At 35.1% G+C, this 25,272-nt stretch overlaps 1 protein-coding gene across 1 annotated transcript in view; it reads right to left on the bottom strand.

Moving 5' to 3' along the window:
• Nucleotides 1-20,211: 20,211 nt before the first annotated feature.
• Mdfic (MyoD family inhibitor domain containing) overlaps nucleotides 20,212-25,272 on the bottom strand; it is an 86,667-nt gene continuing 81,606 nt past the window's right edge. The window contains exon 6 of the mRNA XM_048785917.1: nucleotides 20,212-23,836. Within this exon, the coding sequence (XP_048641874.1) occupies nucleotides 23,589-23,836 (248 nt within the window). The 3' untranslated portion in view covers nucleotides 20,212-23,588. The remainder of the gene's footprint in view (nucleotides 23,837-25,272) is intronic.

Below are 25,272 nucleotides of genomic sequence, written 5' to 3'. Positions count from 1 at the left end.
TTTTTTTTCGGAAGACAACTCTCACAAAGAGATTTCATGGGCACAATCACTAGAAGCACAATTCTTGGTTAGACTTCAGGGCTGAAATTTCTCCCTAAGAGAAATTCAGAATTGTACTATTTAATTTCTCAGAGTATCGGAGTACTAGAGGTACAAGATAGTGCCAGTCATTCACTTCAGTTTCTCCCAAAGAATATCTTTCAAACATCCACAGCTTTTCAGGGAAGAGAGGTTGAATTTGGTGAAATTTGTTTTCCTAGGAAAACTGAAAGAAATGAAAATCATACATATATTTTAATCTTCCTCATGTTCTGCTGGCAGATTTGACAGTTTGTAGAGCAAAACATGTTTGTGGAATTCACTGCAGAAGAAATAGAAAATAAGCTGCTTCCTTTTTCACCTTAAACTTAGCTCTTAATTTTTTAATTGTTAAAGTTTATAGAAATGTTGCCATGTAAATAAGACAAAATTTTTAAATTGAATTAAATTTTTCCTTCTTGTGTATCATCTTTCACTGAAATAAAAATGAATATAATAAAAAAACACACAAAAATAATTTATCCTTCTATGATTCAAACTATTGGGTCAATCCCTCAAATCATGTGCAATCAGAAATTAATAATTTTTGATTTATGTTAATAATAGGAGACTGGGAAAGCAAGAATAACTTACATCAATATTCATTAACACAAATTTATTTGAAACAATGGTTTTTATTTTTCTCATGTCAAATAATACTTATTTTTAAAATCAGTCCTTCTAGTAACCACAGACACATATAAGTACACTAACAAAATGGTATTCTGTGGTTTTGAAAGTTATATGTAATATACTCATTGTTGAAAGTGTTCTAAATGCTTGGGGTAAACATCCAAATATCTATAATTATTAATATCCATAAGATAACCATGCAATTAAGTTACCTAAACTGATTTATTTAAATAATTATAAAGGCTCTGGATGATTGAGTTTTGGTTTTACATAGGAAAGATATCAATCTAAATTAATCATTAATTTAAAAAATAGCTTTAAAAATATTTGACCTTGTAACATTTGTAGCAATTTGTTTTTTCCTGGCATAAAGTATAGAAATTTGGAAAATACAGATTATATAAATAACAAAAAGCATACTTAAAGTATCCCAATCTCACCAACTAAAACTTAGGTACTAATGTATTTCCCGCAGAAGAAAAGAGAAAGCAAAAGAAATAGGAGAAACTTATAAAATTGGAGATTAATGATTTATAAAAAAAGTAATGTTACTCTAATATGAAAGATATGCCTTAACTCTTGATATTTGTTGTAGCAATGTTTTCAGTTAATCACTTTGCTTTTTTGTGTTTTTGAGTTGTAGTCATTTAACACTTTACAAATTTACATGAATTACTCTTTCTTCTTAATGATTTCTTCCATTGCTTTGACACCTATAAAGTCCTTAATTATATAAAATGCAATGGCGTGATCAGAGACATTTATTTTCCTTTGGAGCACCAATTCTCAAATGAGAATTTCAGATTTGCTTTATGCTCTGAAAAAAATCAGTGAGAACTCCAAAAAGCTTTTGTTGTTACTGGTTATATCTGTCTATATAATTCCTCTATAAGAAGTCAAAGCCAAAAATTTTAAAAACTGTTCTTATTTACTCATTCAAAAATAAATATAATAAACTCATTATATTAACACCAATAGTATGTCTGGTGAAAAATAATGTTTTCCTAAACAAAAATGTTTAACAAGAAAAGTTTCATTATTTTATATTTTTTTGCAAATTCTTTCATATCTGGCTTCATCAATCTAACATCTTTTTTTGTCTTCAGTTTCTTGCATTATGTTGTTGCATTTGAAATACAGAAGAAAATAAGCTCCAAATGAATATATCAAAAGAAAAATAGTATTAAAATAGTCTTTTCAAGGAATTATGAATATTCTTTGATGCTCCAAACACAACGAAAAATTATACATTTTTCCTTAATTATTCATTACAACTAGGAATCTGAAACCATGTCTATAATTTGTTGTATACTGTTGCATTAAAATGCACTGACCTATTGTATTAGTCAGTTTTTCATCATGGTGATAAAATACATGAGAAAAACAACTTAAAGGACAGAGGATTTAATTTGGCTAATGGGTTCAGAGATTTCAATCCAAAATCAGCTGGCTATATTGCTACAGGCCTGAGGTGACACCAAACACCATAGTGGGACGGTGTGGCAAAGGAAATCTGTTTACCTTATGGTAGCCTTGAAAAGGTGGGTGGATGGACCCGGGACAAAAAACCTACTCTCCAACTGGAGCCCTACATCCTACAGTTTCTACCACCTCCCAATAATGTCCTTGAATTATGAACCCCCCAACAGATTAATCCACTGACGAGGTTAGGGCCATCATGATCCAATCACCCTCTCAAACGCCCCAGTCTGAACACTGGTGCATTAGGAAACACGCCCTTGACACATGAGCCTTTGGACATCATTGCAGATTCAAACGATAACACTTCTAAGTGCTCTTTTACCTTTACATGGTTTTATAACATCATTGACTGGTCTTTTGGGAAACTTGGTTCTCAGAGTAATACAGACCTTCCAAATGTTGACACATTTCATTACACAATATTCTCTAAATTGCATTCATTGTTATCATTGCCAATTTTTTTCAAAGAGGATTTTGAGTAGTGGTTACAAGTTTTCAAAGATTCTAATTTTCACTTGAAAGCTCAATATTTATTATTTGCAATAAATACTGACAGTTGTTTTCCTTGAAGTGGCAAATTTACTTAAGCCATACTCAAGATAATGTCTGTCAAGTAACCAAGTCTGTATAACCACAGTTTGTCTATTAGCAAGTCTTTTAAGTAAAAACGATACACCATGAAAAAAAGTAGCTTATTCAACTCACGATTCAACCACACATGTGTTTCTTTTGGAGACAGCCAATCAATTGCAGCATGAAGAAATGTTCTTCAACATCTATATAATGGAAAGTTTTGTGCCTAAGGATCAAGGCCAATATGCTGCTTCAGAAAAGATATTCATAAATGAAAGTGGCACTTTCTTTCAACACAAGCTTGGGCCAGTGCAGAAGACAATAGCTACTTGTGCAGTTGTGGTCCAATGTCCTGCTCTGTGCTAAGAAGTAGACATTTTTACTCATGTTGCTACTCTGCTAAAAATCCAGTTGTTATCTATGTCACCCAAAATTAAAGCAAAACTGCTTAAAATACCTACATAAACTGGCTGGACATAAACGCTCTAATGTCATTTCCTGGTAGCACTGCCTTCATTCACTTTACTCCAGCAATGCAGGGCTCTGGACTGCTTTTCTACTATATCAAAGCATGTGTCTGTCTCAGGGCCTTTGCACTTGCTTTTCCCTCTGCCAGGAAAAGAGCAGAATGATATATTCCCTCACTTTCTTCAGGTTCCTCCTAATAGCAAGGCCTTCATCGACCACGATAAATAATCATCAACCATTTTACTCTGGCAGTCCTTATTCCATTTACTCAGCTTTATTTTCTTCCCCCTTTAATATCACCAGGTAACACATGTCCCCTCATTTGTTGTCTCTTCCTCCTAGAACATAATCTGAAAAGTTGAGACTTTGTTTCAACATAATGTCTTTTTTTAACATTATCTTTGATTAATTTTACCATGTGCATTAAAAAGTCTTTTAATTATATTAATTTAAACTACAGTTTAAATTGATATCATTAATATTAAAACATTAAAATAAAATAAGTATTAAAATAAAAACAGTTTTTTAAATGTATTTTCTTAGCAAAACAAAACAGTTGCAAATTCTATGTACATACTCAAAATTGTTTCTTGCTTTTTTACTGGTGTTCAGAAATCCAAAAGTTTGCTTTAAAATTTCTATGTACTATGAGATTCTAGAGAGATTCAGGAAAAAAAGGACTAAATACCTAAATTGATCTATATTTTAAGGGTTACCATCATTAATTTAAATATTACTAATATGAATTAACAGTTTGAATTTTATATCTTATAAAATTTATATCTTATAAAAATGTCTGTCAGTAACCTCAGTTATAAACACTCTCAATAAATCTTATCATCAGAAGGACATTGTTTTTATGCATGTGTGAAACACAAAAACAGTCTGGAAAGAGATTCTGGGACTTATTTCAAGATAAAGATTTAGCTAAAGGTATTTTTTAAATTTTTATATATTTTTTTTTGTATCTGAGTATGTTGGCCTGCCGTTTTTAAATACACACAAACACACACACACACACACACACACACACACTCACACATATTCCTTATTCTAGTTCATATTACCTGAGAAGCGACAATCTAAGTAAAAAGTACACAATATTAGAAAAGAAAGTCCTTCACAGTCTGATTGCATTGTCCTTCAGTAATTGTGCTTAACAATTTATTCAAACTTTGAAACCTTTTTTTTAAATCATGCTTTACATCATTTATAAATACAAATAGAAAATTAAAGGCTATGTATGGTATTTGAGTGACTATTTCTTAAAAGACAAATGATTTTCTTTATAGGTTTCCAGAATTCTCAATGATAAAAAAAAAAAACTCATTGAATTTTGAACTGCATCTAAATGCTATTTTGTATTTTAGAATTATTGAAATTGAGATATACAGATAGTATGATTAGCCTGAAAAAATGTATTTAATTTTTAATATTAACAGACTGATACAATTAAAACTAACCTTATTGATTTCTGTCCTCCTGCTTCCACTGTCTAGGAATTGTGTCTGGATTCTGCCTAATTGTGACTCAGTAGACCTGGCAATACTATTTGCTATATGGCAAGTATGTACGAATTTTAAAGTCATCAAAATGTTAGGGCATGAAAGAAAGTTCTGAGATTGGAAATACAGTGTATAGTTTCATAAAAGCAATATTACTTCCAAATAGAAATGAAGAACTCCATTGATCTAAACCAGCTCAAAACTAATTATAAACTTTAGGTGTCATTGTACTTCTTTGTGAAAGAATTTCATCCCATGAGTTTTAACAGTTCTGTTAAATTTGCTTTTATTATTTTATGTTTGCTTCTGGAGGAGGTAGCATTATAAGTCCATTCCTTGTGCTCCTCCTCTGATTTCAACACATAGCAATGTGGAAAACAAAATATGAGAGAGAGGGAGGAAGAGGAGAGTGAGATCTGATGTCAAAACAAGCTACATGACTCTGTGGAAGATGCTGGAACTCATATGCCAAATTGTAAATGAAAGTGAGACTGGGGGCTCACTGTCTTAAGACGCAGATCCCAGATGCAGGTCAGGATAGCAGAAAATTTGTTGTAAGGATTTCACATTATGTAGGGAACCTACCCAAGCTAACTTTATTTCTTTATTTTTCTGGTACTGGGGATTGAACCCAGGGGCACTTGACCAATGAGCCACATGCCCAGCCTTTTTTATTTTTTACTTTGAGACAGGGTCTCACTAAGTTTCTTAGGGCCTCAAAAATTGCTGAGGCTAGTTTCAAACTTGCAATCCTCCCGAGTCTAGCATTGCCCTCAAGAGCATAGGTCATGTTTGCTCCTCCACTAAGATGAAAGTAATATCTTCTTCATGGCAGAAGTATATCATGCTTGATTACTGCCAATAGAAAAGTTTCAGAATCCCTAAACTTGGCTAACAACATCTGCATTGGCAGACATTGTCTGTCTCTGTGTTGCCCCTATGGGAACTGGGGTTCAGGGAACTGGTACAAATGCTCATACTCCTGATATTGCTATTGCTGTTAGTAATTAAGTTCTTTCTCTCTAACACAAGAGTCTTGGGTCTTCTGCCAGCATCCATGAAATTGTGGTAGGTTAATTTGATTTTGCAAGTGAGTAAACTCTCATACACTTTACAACTGTTAACATTGTTAAAACACTGAGGTGAGTCTCCATGAAATTATGCAGAAATATTTTTAAGACATACACTATTAAGGAAAAGAAATCTCAAAATAATATGTGTATATATGAATACATACATATGATTATACATATAATGTTTGTACACATTCATACGTATGTATGAATATATATAATATAAACCCATTTTTGACCCAGAGTACACAAATGAGCTTTTAAATAAGGCTGTGGAAGTCTATAAAGCAAATAATTACAGATGATTACTTATCAATCTAAAGAGAAAAGTGATTGGACATTTGGATTAGGGGCATATGGGGGCAGTTAAAAGGCTATTCAGGAAAAAAGAGAGTAATCAATTGATTCATGGTCCACTCAGTCTCTTTGTCGGTGGGGAGCACACCTGAGTGAAAGAAAATAAGGAGAAGCAAATTAGTCTAATCTCTTTGTCAGCTTCATCAACTGGACTTTCATGGCCTGAGAAAGAAACCTTAACCACAGAATTATCTGAACAGTATTTCCCCAAGTAAAAGAATGCTAGTTGTAAGTAAATCCAGAATCTATAGATTTATGAGAAATGGATGCTTGGAGAATGTATCATGAATGATAAAACTCTCCTGGGTTAAAAATGGACATGTTTCATCACTTAAATACCCCCAACTTTGGAAGGCAATGCTGCATGTCATTATTTGGAGGCCTCATATATGGTTTTCAGGCAGACCTAACATGCATAATGCAGAAGAAAAGATCTGGAGACCCAGATGGATGTCCCAGAGGCCTCTCCACTTCCTCAGTGCTTCTTGAATGAGGGTTTCCTCAGCAAAGCTTTATGCCGAGTGTGACATCTGATTCTATGAGTCTGCTTTGGCAATCTGGCACTTTACTCCTTCCTGCATTACTCTCCTGATCTTTGCTACCCAACCAATACATGTTGATTATTCTTGAACAAGTCATTAAAAATTGGATAAACTCTGTTCAACATTTCTTCACTGTTTGCCTGATTAGTACGATCCTTTTTTATGTGTGTTTATTTTCTTTTATTCCCTTTTTCTATTTCTACATGGACATCTTTCTTCCTTTCTGACAATTCTTCCCTTAACAAGCATGTACTTTATCCTATATATTTTGCACACAGTTCCTATTTTATACTCACAACCCCACTGTGGCATGTGTTATTATCACTGTTTTATTTTACAGGTGAATATAATGAGGCTCAGAGAATGAAATAACTTGTTCAAATCACACAAACGAGTTAAGGAGTCCTTAGATATCTTTTATGATTCCAAAGCCCTTACTTCTCTCCCTATCTTCTCCTTTCTGACTCTTAGATGTTATTTTCCCCAAACTTCTTTTCTTATACTCCTATTCTTCCCCCAAAATTGTGTTTCTTAAACTTTTCTGGATCAAGAAAGCACACAAAGAAATAAATACAAACTTATTTCATACTTTCTGTGGATTTACATTGAAATCTGGCCATGTTCAAAGGTGCTGGTCTACATGTTCACTTCAGTGATCTCATCAAGTCTAGTGACTTTCAACAAGCCCCTGTTTGTGGTTGCCTCTTAGAGCAAACACATCTGGTGCTGATTCACATCTTCAAAATACCAACTCTGTGTTCACCGGAGGGCTTCTGCCTATTTCATGCTGATCAGATCTAGCATCAAGTAATACCTTAATAGATTTTGCACCAGGGATTCTAGCTCAAATTACTGTGAGAACTTGGTTGGCCAGATGAAGTACAGTTTGACTGTTTGTGATAATAACACACTTTGAGTAGTTTTGGCCAATGAAGTATGAATTAAAAATGACCTTGCCTCTTCTCCTCCAAGGTGTACATTTCTGTGAAGTGTTATGCACCCTACTCAGCAGGTACTGATAGAATTGAGACCTACTGCCCAGATGTACAGCTCCAAAGATGCTCTCTTGGAAGAGTTTTCCCTCCCTGCCAATCTCCCTCAGTCCTGCTCACAGGACTCCGTTCACCTAACCTCCACATAAGTTTTTCCAAGTTGAAACAACTCTCAGATTTGCTTTTCTAATCCTAACTTTTTTTTTTTTTTTGAGATCCCATCCTGCATGTCACATTGTCTGAATAATTTAACTTCCACATTGAAAGGGGCCTGCATTCTTAGCACATTCCATTTATCTAATGTTCCTTATCTTAATTAATGACATTATCATGAGAGAATTCTTCAAGATAAAAAAAATAAAAAACTTTGGTGTCATCCTTGACTCTTTCCTTTCTCCTGCTCATATCCTATTACTATGTCCTATTGATCATTACTTCATCTCCTAAATGTTACATCCCCCCCTCCCCTTCTCAAGCCTCACTGCCACATCCTTGGTAGCCTTGGGGTCTAGACTGTCGCTTCCTACTCTACTGTAACAGCCACCTCTGGTCTGACTTTCTGCCTTCTATCTTCCTCATTTCTGATATCTTTTACTCTATTTGCCTAAATGATCCCTCTGAAATACAAATCTGAAACTGTCACTTCCTCCTTTAAATTACTGTACGATAAATACTTGGTATAATATCAGAAAACCAACAAAAACAAAAATTAAACTTCCACAGTTTATATTTTCAGTACCTTCTTCCACGTTTCATCCTCCCTCCTGAGCAGATGTTTACCAGCCACATGGAACACTCCGTAGTCTTAGGACCTACCATACTTGTGGCCACTGTGTGGATTTGTGGATGCTCTCCTTCTGCCTGAATGGCCCTCTCTCCTTTCTCTTGTCCTCCTTAAATCATCTTTCAAGAATCTTCTCAAATGACTTTTCTATTATAATTCTTGTTCTTCCAAAGGCTTGCTCTTCTGCAATCCTATTCCATTTCCCCTTTTCTCAAGTGGTCTCACAATGTTGTGTAGTGATTCAGTTTTTATCTCCCTATGTGTGCTCCATGAATGCAGGAGGTAATTCTAATTTTGTTTTCCCAGTGCCTAGAAAACACTGGCCAATTATAAGGTTTGTGGCCAAGCTGAATTAATTGGTCCTGAGGATATCAAAAAGGAAGCAGATGTTGAACAAAGGCATAGGGAAGAGAAGGTGATGGATAGAGGAAATCGTATTTATAAACAGGTAATTCAGGAAAAGTTAAGAGTGATGAATAAAATATGGAACTCAAATCTAACAGCAAAGCCAGAATCAGAAGAAGAAAAATATTCATAGACAGAATGCAAAGAGAAGGGTAATACAGATGATATGGACATATGTTCAAGTTCACGGATGTTGCTAGGACTAAAATAAATAAATAAATAAAAAGAAAATGGTGTTCCATGTTGATTAGTGGTGAATTTCCAAAGGACTGCTGCTGTTTCTCCAAACCACTGCATTCTCACGATAAATTTGATTCAATATTTCAATTTGTTCTCTAAAACTTATTGTGAAAATAAAGGCAACATGTACACAATAATGTTCTGTGATTTAAATGTTATTCTATATTTTAGGAGTGTTTTATAAACTGCCATTTCCCTTGGGAGAAGATTGGTGCTCTGGTTTTGTATCTCAGGAAGAACGTTGAACTTCAGTTTCTGAGTTTCTCATATTTTACCTGATTGAAAAGCCAGAGGTGGAGCCCCATGACTAGTGGAATTAGGCTGCCAAAAAGTCTCTGAAACTTTCACAAATAAAAAACTCAACATGCTTCATCACACAAGTAACTTCAGAGGAAATAGTTTTGATTTGTACTGTTAATTCCTTTTGCCAAACTATAGTAGGCAAATAGAAAAGATTTGAAATCCTTTTTCATTTTAATGTGAAAGGTATTTTGGAGAGGTACTAGGCTTGTTATGATGTCCTAGCTTCCTGAATTCATATGAGAAAGGATTCCCATAGTTCCAATAAAAAGAATATTTCCCCAATAGTGTAGTCCTGAATGTAGTGTTTCTTTTTTTTTCCTTTTTGGGCTTTTCTGCATTGATATGATATTCTGTTGTGCCATAATTTTATGTTGTATGAATACTTCTTTTTCCTATACACTGCCAATTGTCTCTACTAATGTTTGCTTATGCAGCACATTTATCTGTTATTTACCTGTCAATGTTTTCTGTTTGAGTTATTTTTCCATGGATCTCTTCTCTTAGGAAGAGACAACTAGAATTCTCATGTCAATATAATCAGAGTTTGCTACAGAAATGTCAGCAAATTCTTCAACATCAGTTATAGGTAGTTATAATCAAACATACTTGCAAAAACACAACCTACACACACACACACACACACACACACACACATCTGTAGTTTACCAGAATTTCATAGAAATCTCTATCTCCAACTGAGTTACGAGTAACTGGAAGATACACAATGCAAATTGGAAACTGACCTGAATTTAATTTTTAGATCAAGTGAATAATAATGTTGCCATGTTGCAAATCTCTTAGAAAGTGGTTGTAGAATTTTTACTCTTATTCCTTGATGAAGTTCAATATATGATATTAATATTTCTTTTGTTAGTATATACATATACTATATGGATACACACATACACACACACACACACCACTTTCTCCCATTACCTTGTAGGAGTTCCTGGACCATAAACTATTCCTGAGAATTGATTCCACACTCTCTCAAATATAACTTTTCATAAGCCAAGTCCTTTAAAAATACAACATTTCATATATTTCTCAGACTTCATGTCAAATCAGTCTCATGCAAACATAATACTTTTACTACTTTCTTAGAGCAAGGTGTTGAGAGGGAAAAAATTTAATATATCTGTGCGACATCTACATTAATGCAATGGTGGAATATTGAAACTGCTTTTATCTGCCATATTTCTCAAATGAAAGCGGCAGCTAATTTTTATGGTAGTTAAACTGTGAACCCTGCTCACAATCTTGCCTGTGTGGATGTGCCCCTTTGGTATTATTAAGGCAGTAGTCTTTATTCCGCATCTTAGACTTTAAAAGTTGCTATGGATATAAGAAGCCTATCATGTGGTCATGTCTACACCGTAAAATCTTTCCAAAGTGTGCAGCAAATTCTTGATAGAACTCACAGGCCTTTCAAGAAATTACAGTTAAATTTCTTGGCATTTCCAATGCATATGATGGAGGCGACTCCGTACTAGCTAGGCTCCCAAAGATACTGGAAATGAAACTGTCAGTGGTTTCTGAGTGAGTGTGCAACAATCTGCCTGTTGTTTGCATCTCCTGCTGTCTATATTATCATACCTTTGTACCTCAAACACAAGGAAAGCATAAATTTTACTATTTGAACAAAGGCTGTAATTCAGCATTTTGAGGCAAATACCACAAAGAGTTAGGCTAAATTTTTCAGAGAAGTTTACCATTAGCCGCAAAAGGGCTGCAGATAAGTAACTTCTCATGTGAATATATTTAAGTGGCTTGGAAAGGGATTATGTTTTAAATATCCTTATACTTTTATGTAAATTGAGTGTGCTAGAATCCTTGCTGTGATGCTGATAAACTCCTTGTATCACCCACAGTCAACAATATCTTTTCTTTAGCTGTCCTGATTAAATGAATGGCATTTGCTATTGGTAAATCCCCTACAGAGTAACTTGAGCTCACATGTGCCTAGCCACAATACCAGTAATGACATGATCCTGAGGGGATTTGAAACCCTACCTCAACAAATTTATTTCTGTTTTTCAACATATATTCAAAGCGATACTTTGGCATTGTAATGTGATTCTTGACAGGGCTAAGGTAAATTCATCATGCTAAACTGAAATGTTTCTGGCAGATGTCTACTCTGTAACAATCAAATTGTGTGTACTGTAATACATGATAACTACAGTGCTACTTTCTAGTTGTAAAACTTACAAGTCTGATACTTTATTAATGCACACCTGGAATGTAATAATGGGTTACCCCACCTTATTTTTTTTATTTAAGAAAACTTTCTGAAGCCAGTTTGCCAACAATGGAAAATTTTAATGAATATAGAAAAAAATATAAACCCCCCCTTTTTTTTTTTGCTATAAAGATATTCAGTTATTTTGATACTCTTCAAAATTATCTGCCTGTTGAAATTTAAGAAAGCCTAAAAGTGAAATATTTCCTTTTATCAATTATTAACTGTCTTCCCCGTGAAAAAAGCCATTTGTCCTAGGTGAATGCTTCTTTAAAGAAGAAATGATTGAAATATCAACAGTAAGCCTGAAATATTTTTTTAAATCATGTTTGTGATAACTTCTGCCTAAGTATCTTCATCTGTATATTTTGGTACAATTTATAATATTCTAGGTCTAAAACTTAAAAAAAAAAAGTTTTGCTTGAAAGAAAATGTAATCCAAATGAATGGTAACTTCTTAACTTCCTAATAAATGGAAAACCACAGCACGTGACTTCTACTCTATGATATACCAAAACCAAACACTCATGGAATCCAGAGACATAGGTTCTTAGGAATCAGGCAGATTTAAACTTTCATATTATGGTGTGGATTCCCATTGCTTTCCCTTTCATACTTTCAATAATTATTTCGAAATAAATAATTGCAAGAACAAATAAAAGCCCTCAGCTTCTATGTGATGATCCAATTGCCAGATGTAAATGGAATTTCTGCCTAGGGATCAGCATTCCAATTGCCTTCAAGTCAGTTTCTCCCATTAGGGACAGAAAGAACCCAAGTGGCTGGGCTTTTGCCCTGGTGTCTCTCTTAGTATTCTAGGTAATATTCTTTAAAGGCCTGCTTAAAATTCCATTGGCATCTTCAATGTGTATTTAAATATTTACATTTGAATGTAATTATTTTAAAAAAAAACAGAATTTTATTCCATGACCCTTTTGCAACTTATTATGAAAACAGTTAAAAGAGATTTGGGTTATATTATTAGGATTGAGGAAACAATGTGTGATGCTCAGAACTAAAATCAAATTATACAACCTCTCAGGGCTAGTAAACACCCTCCTGGGCTAATACAAAAATTGGAGCATGCCCAGTTGAAGATTTGAATCAGGCTGTGCAAAATGACAAAGGTTGGCAAGAATGTAACTTTAGGAATTTTACTTAGTAATTTCAGAGTTGCTGGAGGCCAAGGGAAGAGTTTGAGTCATATAGTACCTAAGACTTAGGACTGAAACTAGATTTATTCATTAAGACAGTTACAAAATTACTCATTTAACTGATCAATTAGCAACCAAGAAATGGTTAGTGATTTGTTGATTTAGTTTAAAAAGGGTAAGCCAGAGGGTGTCTATAACCCTGTAATTTTTTCCCTCTCTTCTTTATTAAGCTTGTCTCAACCTGTGTGGTCCCTAGTACTACATATCCCATTATTGATCCATCTGCATATATTCATTAATGCATTCATTTAAAGATCAATGAACATGTACTTGAACATGTCTTACCTGCAGGCACTCTGCATATCTTCTGTGCATATTCCCCTGATTCTTGCCTTCCTTTCACTTCTCCCTGTTCACACTGCCCTTATCCACCCTGGTTCATATGCAGTACTAGCAGACTAATACAGTTGGATTTTACTCCGGATCACCTATTTTACTGGTTCTCCCACTGGAAAATACATAGTACCCTTCCCACCATCTAAACTCAAGTAGATATTACAATGATGTTTCCTAATACTGGTGAAACTGCTTACAAAGCACTTTCAAAACCACTGTCATGCTTAAGAAAACCAAGACATTCGTGGCTTAAAACCTAAATGTTCTTTAAAACTCCTGTGAACTTTGCTTTTATTAAACATTTCACATTTGTACAGTTGCGTTTGGCTATAAACACTGTGCGCATTTGCCCTGTCCATTCACTGAAGGCAATCTTTGTCTTCCAGAAATGTGTCCAACTCATTTCGCTCTGCCCCATCTGTCCTTAGCCAATGGCTTAGCTCAGGCCCTCACCATGTTTTGCACATATGTTGTGGTTTAGCTGTGGTGTATCCCCAAAACTCATATGGGAGACAATATAAGAAGGTTTGGAGGAGAAATTATTTCAGTTATAGCCTTAATCTAATCGGTAAATTAATCCCTGATGGGATTAAATAAGTGGTAAGTGGAGGCGGGTGGGGTATGGCTGGAGGAAGTTGTTTATTTGGGGTGTGGTTATGGGGTACATATTTTGTATTTGGAGAGTGGAGTCTCTCTGTTTTCTGATCACGTGAGCTATTTGTTTCTGCCATACTCTTCTACCATGATGTTCAGCCTCAACTCAAGCCCCAAGGAATGGAGCCTACTGTCTATGGATTGAGACCTCTGAAACTGTGAGCTCTTAAATAAAATTTTCCTCCTCTACAGTTGCTCTGGTTGGGTCCTTTCATTACAGCAGTGAAAAAGGCTGACTAAAATAATATATATTTATATATATATTATGCACCATCTTTCCACTGACTATCCACATTCATTCTTCTCCCCCTCCAGCCCATCATCCATATGGCTGCCCCGATGAAACATAAATTTGCTCTCACCATGTCCTTTATTACAATCTTAGAAGGCTTCACATTTCCTTAGGGCAGTTGAGGAGACTTGGGAAAGACACTGAAGCAAGGCACTGACTCAGTTCTCTTCTCATCTGGCCTCTTCTCATCAGCTCTTGCTCTCCATCCATCCCCAAATCACCGCAACTTCACAATGTACCCATGTTTACTTTCTCTAAATTCCAATTTACATGCTTCTTCTGCAAAAACTTTCTGACTCTCCAAGGGAAACTTATTACTCATAAGAGCTATACCTTTCTCTATTCTAACTCTAATTTTGTAAAATTAATGTGCATTCTGTCTCTTGAAACTGAGACTTTGCTGACCAACACCATTTCATGTTTACTCATACCACAGGGTCTGGATACAAATGTGACCAAAAAAGGGGCTGGGATTGTGGCTCAGTGGTAGAGCACTTGCCTATCACAGGTGAGGCACTGGGTTTGATCCTCAGCACCACATAAGAATGAATAAATAAAATAAAGATGTGTATATATAAAAAAAAGGATGACCAATAGATGCTCCTTGGCTAACTGGATGAATATTTGAGGCATCTATTAAGCTGTTATGGGTTGACTACCTTGGGGTTGATTTAATGCCTATGGCTTGATAAGGACCTGCTTTACCTTAGATGTGTTTGTCACTAAAGGCATACAGATGTCATTATTAATTTGTTTCATTACCACTGGGTACCATTATACAGTATCCATAATAGGACATTTCTGTAGAGATTAATTTCCAGGCTAGGATTTCTGCCGTGGGTCTGTTTGTGTTGATGGAGATATTGAGTCATTTCAAGTTGTAGGGAACAAAGGAAAACATCATCGTCTCTGAGGATCTTACATCTTTCTATGTAAACTCAGTCATAATCTCTGAATCTTTCATGGCAATGACACCCTCTTAATTTTTCTTTCCCACCACAGCTTGTTATGGTGTCAAATGATTTCAAGGGAGGTGGATGGTCACTGAAACAAAATCATGGAGGAAATTTCTGGAGTGTCCAGTGTAGTTCTTGATGTATTTTATTTGACACTAACTGCCCATGTTAAAGTGACACAAACATCTAGGAGACCTGAAGTATTTACATTGTTTTGATAAATCTTAGAAATACACAATAATGAGATTGGATTCAGACAACCTGTGCATTTGCACACACAGAAACTAACTCTTCCTTACTACCTCATTAGTCAGAATACTGGCAGGAAACAGATGGCTCACTCAGAGGGCTTAATTGAAGGGAGTTTAATAAAAGAGACTGTTTGCAAAAGAACAATCAGTTGTAAGGAAACCAGCAAGGGAGTTTGAAGTGTCAGGAACTAGCAACAGTGGGAAACCATTACTTGCCCAGGCCCAAATAGGCAGGGGAGAGGGCAGCGGCTGTGGGAGAGAAACTACCTACCACACAGGAACCCCATATTCAGAGGCACAGGGCAACTGGTAAACCACTACACAGCAGTCAGGGGATCATGGAGCAGGGTGGAAATTTTATCTTGACCTCTCTTTTCTCCCACCCTCTGAGTTTCCTCCGGTGCCTATCATGAAGTGAAGCCTACTGAAAATCAGAAAGGAAAGCACAGGAAAGGTAGCAGAAGCAGGAAACAGATCTAAAGGGGCAAGTGGTAAATGAGTTGCATGTTGTCTTACAAAGAATTAAAGGACATTAGTGATAAATAGTAACATATTGTGGGTTGACTGAGTTTGGGATCAATGTATATATCATGAAAGATAAGTAGCAAAAGTAGTTGCGATTTTCAATTTTTCCTAAGAATCCAAGCCAGGACACCCATTTTAAGTAAGAAAGGCACAAGACAAGAAATGGGGTAGGCAAGATTTCACATTCCCATGTCCCTGTCCCTGCTTCAAGTAGAACAGTTGTGATTATACCAATTTATTATATTAAGTAATAGATAAGATTTCATAAGAAATGGACGTACCTGAAGGAAAAGATCCAGGAATAGAAATTGGGTTTCCTAGTTCTATCGGTAACTAACAATGTTGCTTTAGTAAGTACACTTAAGTAATTTGTCCCAGTTTTTTCACCTGTAAAATGGAAGTGAAAAGTATATCCTCGAAGAGTCATAGTGTTTGTGAAGATCAAATGAGAGAATGGATATGGATCCCTTTTGAAAAGTTAAACAAGCTCTGCAAATGTCAGGCCCTATCACTTTTGGATGCTATCTTATAAAGCTTGTCCCTGGGTATGTGCTTGCCAATCATCGCATCCACTCTTTTTGACTATCTTTCCTCTACACATGGAGCATTTCAGTCAACTTCAACTTAAACATCACATACAAAGGAAAGATAAGCAGTAAGAAAATCCAAATGCGTAGGCAACACCACTGCATGTTAAAAAGAAAGAACTAGATTCACGTTGAACTTCATTTTCGTGGTGCATAACTCCCCTTTCCATAGGTCCTATTAACTTCAAAGGGAGCTCTGTGCATGTAAATGATTATATTTATTGGATGCGCCAACTCCTTCTTATCCTCTGGGCACAATTAGAAATATCATAGAAAAATGAATGTCAGAGACTAGGATCCATATTTGATATTCTATGGGAAATTTCCCATAGTTACAGATGTTAAAAATCCTGCCCAATGGTCCCGCTATGAATTTGTAGCATTTCCTCTTCTATATCCTTGGAATATTTTTTCTCTGTTTTTAGAATATTCTTATATTAAAGGAAAAATATTCTCTTTAGATCTAGTAAACTAGATCTAGGCTTTTATATAACCTGGTATAATAAAAATCTCGACTATATAACCTCCCTCTTTGAAGGAACTGTTAGTACTTTCCTAAGATTATCCCATTAAAACTTATATAGCAACCCTGTTCCTACTTCAAGTTCACTAAGGGAACTGCGATTAGAAACAGTGTCTAGGAACTAAATTCCTGGATGCTCATTTTATTATTTTATCAACTAAACCACACTGTAATTTCAGGATTCATTGAAAATTCAGGCCTTTATCAATATTCTTTCTATGTAGTTAGATTTCTCCTGTTGAAATGTCCACAATCATTGAAATTATGTGGTAGGTATACAAAACCATGAACTTTTATACCAATGTGTTGTTTACTAACAGTAACAAACCACTTGCTATCCCCACTCTGTGCTATTAGTATGTATAAAGGCCTTGCAAGTGTTAGACATGGCACCTCAGCAATAGTGAGTGTGGGTATGTGTGTGTGTGCATGTGTGGGCGTGGTACGTGTGCTTATGTATATTAATCCACCTATTAGGGCATGTTAACTCTTTAACTGCATGTTTTTTGAAGTGACAATCTGGGGGAAAAAGGAAGAAAATCTCAAATTAAGTATTTAGAATTATTATGAGAGAGATGTTATAATTAAATGATAAAAACCTTTATGGATACATATCAACATGCAATGGGAGGTTTAAAAGGTACAAACAATTTTACTAATGTTGTGATGAGCAATTTTTTAAAAAAATATTCATTCCAACTAGTATTATAGACAAATAAAACCAAACCAAAGTCATTTGGATCTATTTTGAATTATTCATAGGAGGTAAATAAGTAAGGCAGGCTAATTTTAGTAAATATTTATAGAGCAAAACAAACCAAAGTATATATAACAATCAAATTTCTAGTGAAAATGTGTGTAAGTAGGTTTATTTTGAAAGGAAAAGTCCTACTCTCAGTGTCATAACCAATTAAATTCTCCAGGTAATGACCCCATTTGCATAGTGAGCAGAACCCACAAGTGGGAATTTTAATGGGTACACCACCTGAGTACAGTAATTGAGAGTGACACAACTTGAACTAGTTTTGTGCTTACCCCACTGAAAATTCTACTCATATTATTTTTAATGTCAAGCTACAAGTCAAATTTCAAGATGATGGATTTGTTCTTTTTTAAGCACTGAGTTTGAATAAAAGAAATGCTTTAATTCTGTTATGCATTGCATATCTTTGCTTTAACTAATCTGTAGTTCCGATTCTCACCATTTCTTCATTTTCTTCAGTGATTGGAATTTAATTTTATTCATTAATTTGTGAATAATTAGATAAAAAATAATGTCCTCAGCAGCTAAATTGCTTTTGGATTGCAATTTAATGTACTTTTATCAGAATATGTATTACAGTTAAGCGGGCATAATAGTTTACTAAAATGTAATTGTGTAAATATGTCCAATTATTCTTTCTGATGATCTAACAAAGTCTAATATGTATTCTTTAGTATTTCACTCTTCCTTCACTCCAGCACCAATGAAACAGTTTCTGCAGAGCTGATCAGAGATACCTTGTCATCTGAAGGTGTTACTTTTAAAAGATACTCTCCTTATCTCTCAGGCACTATTCATGTTCTTAAAAGAAAGGTGCATTCTGATTAAGGGATCATACAATGTCCAAATTAAATTATATAATAAAGGTGATTTCAAAACTTTAAGAGTCAGACACACATGATGAACTGTGCTCTCTAGGTTTTGAGGTGACATTTCAAAACTTCTTTTGTTTCACTCTAAGATTGCTTGCAATACTAACTGTTTGTAGGTGTTTGACACCACTCTGCCACATCTGTAATTGGCATAGCATCCAGCAGACAGGCTCTGTACATCTTTACGCTGCAACCTACCAAGTTAAGAAATGTATTGGTTCAATATAAAACAGCAGGCTGTTTTTAGACATAGTTACTAGTGCACAAGCTTTAATATGGCTTGGCTTCATCCTATAATGAGATCTTTTGGTTCCCTGCTCAACAGGCTTTTATTCCTTTGCAAAAGGCTATGAACTATGTCAAGTGGATCAGCTGCTTTTGTACACCCTCTTTCTTGGCTTTGGAATGTAATTCCTTTGCTTCTACCCCTTTATGCATCAGACAGAACTTAAGAACCTTTTCAGTTTTTCAAGCTAGACTTGGAATTTGTTTGAATTTGCTTTGCACCACTTTCTTAATAATTACGTTTTCAACTAAACCTCACAAAAAGACCTGCCTGCAAGTGAGCACCTAATTGCAGAGCTATTCTTTGTCTTTAACACATATATCTATACCCCATGTTGGCAATGTGTCAAAAGACAGTTTCCTAAAGTGATTTCTTCACAGTCACCTCACAACTAAATTAATGACTCTTTTTTAGCAAGCCCTAAGAGGGATGAGGTTAAGGATCTAAGGTATAAATAACGGACAAACAAACAATAGAACCAGAACTACTAGTCACAGTTCAATGTGAAGGCAGGAAAGTACTTATATTGACATCTGGCTGCTTCAGAGCTATACTCATGGCCCTAGTGGAAAATGTCATGCTCTGTCCCAGCTGGATGGAGAATAGGGTGGTGCAGATTTCAGCGTGAATGGGGACTACTTTCCTGGTGGGGCTTAGCCATAGGTTTGCTTATAATACTTTTCACCTCCTGATTGCCTATTATCTTCCTTAAAATCTGATTACATTTTGAATCACAGTCTTTTAAAATAAAGACAGCAGTCAGTGTTCTTTGGGAATTTTGCAATGGAAAAAAATATATGGTGGATTTAGTTACCAATGACAGTTTTTGCAAACTGCCCCCTTGCCCCCCCAATCAGAGCTACATCACAAAGCTATGCCCTCTCAAGGACCCAATCCATCTTAAACAAAACTTCTGAATGTAATCTTAACTAAGGGAACAGCAGTAGTTCACTGTTGGAGCTAAACAGTTTCTGGCTGGCAGGTGGTGGTGAGGGGAGTTTGCAAAGTTCTATCTTGGACTGAAATTTCCCGAGGGCTATGCGACTTCCTTGAGGGGCCTACTAGTGAACCAAGCAGAGAAAACACTGTAAATTTATTGCTTATAGGGACACACAGAGAAGACTGATGAAAGACCTTCCTTGAAATACCCAAGGCTTGATGGAAAACACAAACAGTAATTGTGCAATAAACCCTATGAAAAGATGAACCAGTGTTTAAAACACAATGCTATGTTCTACTGCATTGGTGTAAATGGAAGAGAAAAATGGGCATGACAGTATTTGTTGAAATTTTATTTTGCCTCTCAGATTAGATGCATTATGCAGTAACTATATAGCCTACAAATCACAAGTGAATAGATGGACCGTAGAGGTTTTAAATAATTTGAAAAATAACCTTATCAATTAATGAACTATTCATTAGGGAGATGGGTAAACCTAAGCATTTAACTTGCATTCAATAAGGCAAAATACAGAGTCACTGGACTTGAATCACAGTTATGTTACGCAGTGACATTTAATAACATCACAATCTAGGGCAGTGATAGTGTTTATATGGATGAAGAATAGAAAGTTATTACATAAGGTTGCCTTGGTTACTCCTTGAACTGCTCAAAAAATACTAACTTCTCAGGTAAGGAAGATGCATAGAGCTGATATGCTATAAGAACACAAAAATAAAATGTATTACTGTGCTAAATAAAAATCCTCTCCTAAATGACATTATCTTGTCTTAGTTAAATACTAACTCTAAAACATTTTTAAAAATCGTGCCACTAAAAAAATCTTAAATGAAAATACTTTTGATGATATATTTTTATGTGAAATTCATATATCTTACAGGAAATTCCATAAATCTATTGAGTATCTTTAGTTTGCTCTTCAATTTCAGCATCTATTAAAATAATCCTTAATTTTATAGGTTGAGATATAATTCCCAAAGTAAACAAATTATATTAATCTACTAAAAAAGTACAAATTTTGTTTTTGATGTGAATTTTGAAAAGACCACTATTTTGATATTATATATCTAACTATGACTTGCAATATAAAATGTTCTCTATCTTCCATGGCTCATTTATGGGCATGAATCATGTGATTTACATAAGGAGATGAGGCAATCTTCTGAAAGGGATGTAACAAGATGAAATGAAGCTTCAGGCTTAAATTATAATTGAATTCATTCAAATATAAACCAATTAATACATTAATTAGATATGAAAGTATTCTATAGAACAATAAAGAAGTCATTTTTTTAATTTTAAAATATTATATTCAGGATAGTACAGGTCCAGTTTAAAAATGTTTAAGATTAAGTTTTCACACTTAAAAAGAAACCAATCTATAACTATAAAATACAGGACTTAGTCATGATAGTCATACAATTAAACAAAACATTTTACATACGGAAATTCTAAAATATATTGAAACTATTTTCACATTTTCCTGCTATTCTTTTTTTATGTTTTTTTTTTTAATTTTAATTGTATAAGATAATTTATGGAATGACTGCCTGGCATAGAGAACTGAGGAAAAGTACTACACACATAGTTAGGAAAATAAAATTCTGGTATCCATTCATGTTCTCTGTTACAGAGAAACATTATTTGAAATTTGCTAATATTCCATCACAAATAGTAGCAGGACATAGTTAAGTAGCAGATTCAAACCACTTGTTTGAAAAATTTTGCTGCATAAAAATCAAATGTTCAAACAATTCCAGATCATTAAGAGGCTTTATATATTTACAAACAGATGCTATTCTTACATCCTAATATATAAGCCTAAGTTAATTTGGGTATATGTAAATATTCCGATTCTGATTATATTTGATGTAACAAATGTAAGACACTCTTTAGAAGAGGAAGAAGATAGCTATTTAAGAATTATATTTAAACCCCCCAAATGTAAAGGGTTTGTGTTTGCATGTGTGTGTAAATGGCACTAAAAGGAAGAGTTTGCTAATGCATTTTTAAGCCCTTTAATAATAATATAATTAGAAACTAGGTTTCATCTCAAAGGAAAACCATAGGTGACATTTCTGAGCTTCAGGTTAAAAACTCTCTTATAAAAGTCCTAGGTTTGCTGAAAGCTTCCTAAAAATATGCTCTTGTGGTTACTATCAATGTGATGCTCAGTCAGAAGTACTGACAGTAACTGTTAATCCCAAAGTACAATTTCCAAAACTTCCACAAGGAATTATATTGAATTAAACTCAACTACAAATTTTGGGCAGATCAAGCTCTTAGGAAAGCACATAGTATGAAAATTCACTCTCCTTCTCATCTGAGCTGCTCAGACTCCTCCTGGTCAATAATTGCACAAAGGGTCTTTGTTTCTTTACACATAGAGATCCTTATAACCTTCCATAAATCCTGAAATTTGGTCACAGTAGTGTGTGTTCAGGTTCCTCTCACATTGGAAAGAATGGTTTGGCATCTAAAATGAACTGTGAACTATAAAACTGGTTAAGAAATAAATGGAAAGAGAACCCCCTCCCCCCCGTCCAAAAGACATAAGGCTCTCAAAAGAAAACCTTTGAATAAATCAATGTCACATGTTGAGATTTTAGTATTAAAAAAATCTTCTAACTAAATGAAATTAGTTCAAGGGTTTCTTTTTTTGTAAAATATTGCTATTTTAATAAGGTATTGTTTTTATCAGAATTTTATCATAACATTTAAATTATGGGTAAGAATATGCATACTTTTAGTTCATTTAAATTTTATAGTTTTAAAAAAGCTATATCCCTACAACTAAGAAGAAAGTGCTAACGGCATTTTGTTTTCTTTTAACTGATTAAGGACACACACAGTTCAGACTGTCCACCTAAAACTTTGTCCTCAATCAAAATAACTCATTCAAGTAGCAGAAGAATCACTCATCGACAGAGGCGTCCTCAAATTCCACATCCTCTTTAAAGCTTTGCCCAATCTTTGGGTAGTTCTTTTCTGTTTATTCCTATGGTCTTTTGCAGTTTCTCTCTCACAATCCCCTCTTCAGTACACCTTATGGTATGGCTCATTTCTTACAGGTCTTTTTCCTTTGCTATACTGCACACTGCTGTGGACAAGAGTGGAATAACATCCACCCTGTGAGGACCAGAGGACAGCAGCCACAGCCAGTGCTGGACATCTAAGGAACAAGTGGGGCCGGGGAAGCTGAGCATGTAAGTCACCACTAGGTCCCAGGTGTTGTGCAGGTGTCTCTCACAAAGTTTACTATAAAGTAAAGATACTTACTTTTAACCTCTAAAGGATAAACATTAAAAATAAGTGGTCCAGTTTAAATAGGCACTGTAAAAGCATTATCCCTAGAATGATTGGGAAAAAACAGAAAAATTGACAAAAACAAGGAGACATTTAATGTGTGTGTGTGTGTATACGTGTGTGTGTGTGTGTGTTTCTCAAACTGTCCCTCTGTTATTGAAACATTAAGAATTTTCAAAAACTAGTTAAAGTAGTTGAAATTTCACATATTAAACCATGTGGATTTGGTGAGAGAAAAGGCCTTTCAGAGAATATGTAAAATATGGAGTTAACAGTGTAAGTAACTGAGCTGTTTTATGAGAATCTTACCACGTGTTTTCCTTCCCCCTTCCAAAGAAAAGTTTAAAAAAGTTCTCCAGTTTTAACACAAACAAAAGATAAATATTTATGAAGGAAAACAAATTCCACAGCATTCCATACAGATTTCCAAACAGTCCGAGGATTCACAACAGGCGTCCATGATGCCACAATCCATGTCGCAAGGGCAGTTACAGTCCTCCCCCATTTCATCGCCACAGCAGCAGCAGCAGGCTTCCGAGGTGCAGATGCCACACGAAGCTTGTCCCAGGACAATGTTGCAGAGGGTCAGGAATTCACAGAACAAGCATGCCAGGATACAGTGGACACAGCAATCTTCATTTCCAGTCATGAGGAGACCACATAGTGGAGAAAAAGAAGGAACACAAAATAGACATGTCATGAAGAGACTGAATAAGAATCCATCAAAGTTATTGTCCCAAATGACATGTGGCCCTTGACATTTCTTGTGATCTGGAAGCTCATACAGGGGCTAAAACCTAAATTCCAGATGAGAGGTCTTTAGATGTAGATTCCAATTAGTAAAAAAAAAAAAAAAAAAAAAACAGCAATAACAAAAACCTTGGCGTTGTGCGTATGTTTGTGTCACTTGTGTTATTACCATGGCACATAGTGCAGTGGCCCTTGGTCCTACCTACCACTTCTCTATACTTCTTCCCCGCTGTCCACAGAATACTGGACTGAAACAGTGCCAAGACACTAAGTAGAAGTTTCCTTCAACTGCTCCACGTACATGCTTCAAAATTAGAAAAGAAGCTGGACATAGTGGCACATGCCCATAATTCCAGAAATCTGGGAGGCTGAGGCAGGAGGTTTGCAAGTTTGAGACCAGCCTCAGAAACTTAGTAAGGCCCTAAGCAACTTAGCGAGACCCTGTCCCAAAATTTAAAACAAAGCAGGAATGTGGCTCAGTAGGTGGTGAAGCACCCCTGAATTAAATCCCTAGTACCCCAAAAAAAAAAAAAAAGGGAAAAATAAATATTGGTTGTGTTATTAAATAATAATTTAATCATTAAATCAGAATCCATTAGCCTGGATTAACATGTTTTACTTTCCAACAGACTCAAGACACAACTTCAGATTTTTTTTTTAATTGCAAATGAATTTGAAAAAAAGAATATTGAGAGTCTCTAGTTGGGTCCAATCATTGTTACTGAAATAGTTCTGCCTATTTCTAACAAAGGGATGCAAAAGTGTGAATAATGACATAGTAACTTTTCTTTCCCACCTCACTGGGTGGCAAAATACTTTACGAATCTAGTATTTCCTGATGCCTCTCTGAATAACAATGTTTACCAAATTTCATAAACTGATGAAAGTGAGAAATCAAACAAAACTCAATCTAATAAGTTTAACATAGCATATTCTAAAATTTCTTTCTTTAATGTTTTGGAGCAATTGGGAGGAAATTAAGTGAAGGAAATTTCTATTTCTGGAGACCTTTTAACACAGATAATAAAATCAGATTATGCTAAGCGAAGCTAGCCAATCCTTAAAAAACAAATGCCAAATGTCTTCTTTGATATAAAGAGAGCAACTAAGAACAGAACAGGGAGGAAGAGCATGAGGAAAATATTAACATTAAACAGAGACGAGTGGGGGGAGAGAAAGGGAGAGAGAAGGGAAAGCATATGGAAATGGTAGGAGACCCTCAATGTAACACAAAATTACATATAAGAGGTTGTGAGGGGAAGGGGGGGAAACAAGGGAGAGAACTGAACAACAGCAGATGAGGTAGAGAGGGAAGATGG

The sequence above is a fragment of the Marmota marmota genome, unplaced genomic scaffold (assembly GCF_001458135.2).
Source record: "Marmota marmota marmota unplaced genomic scaffold, marMar, whole genome shotgun sequence".
In the NCBI taxonomy this organism is placed as follows: Eukaryota; Metazoa; Chordata; class Mammalia; order Rodentia; family Sciuridae; genus Marmota; species Marmota marmota.
The sequence above is the reverse complement of the archived record's forward strand: the minus strand, read 5'-3'. Positions and strand labels throughout refer to the sequence as shown.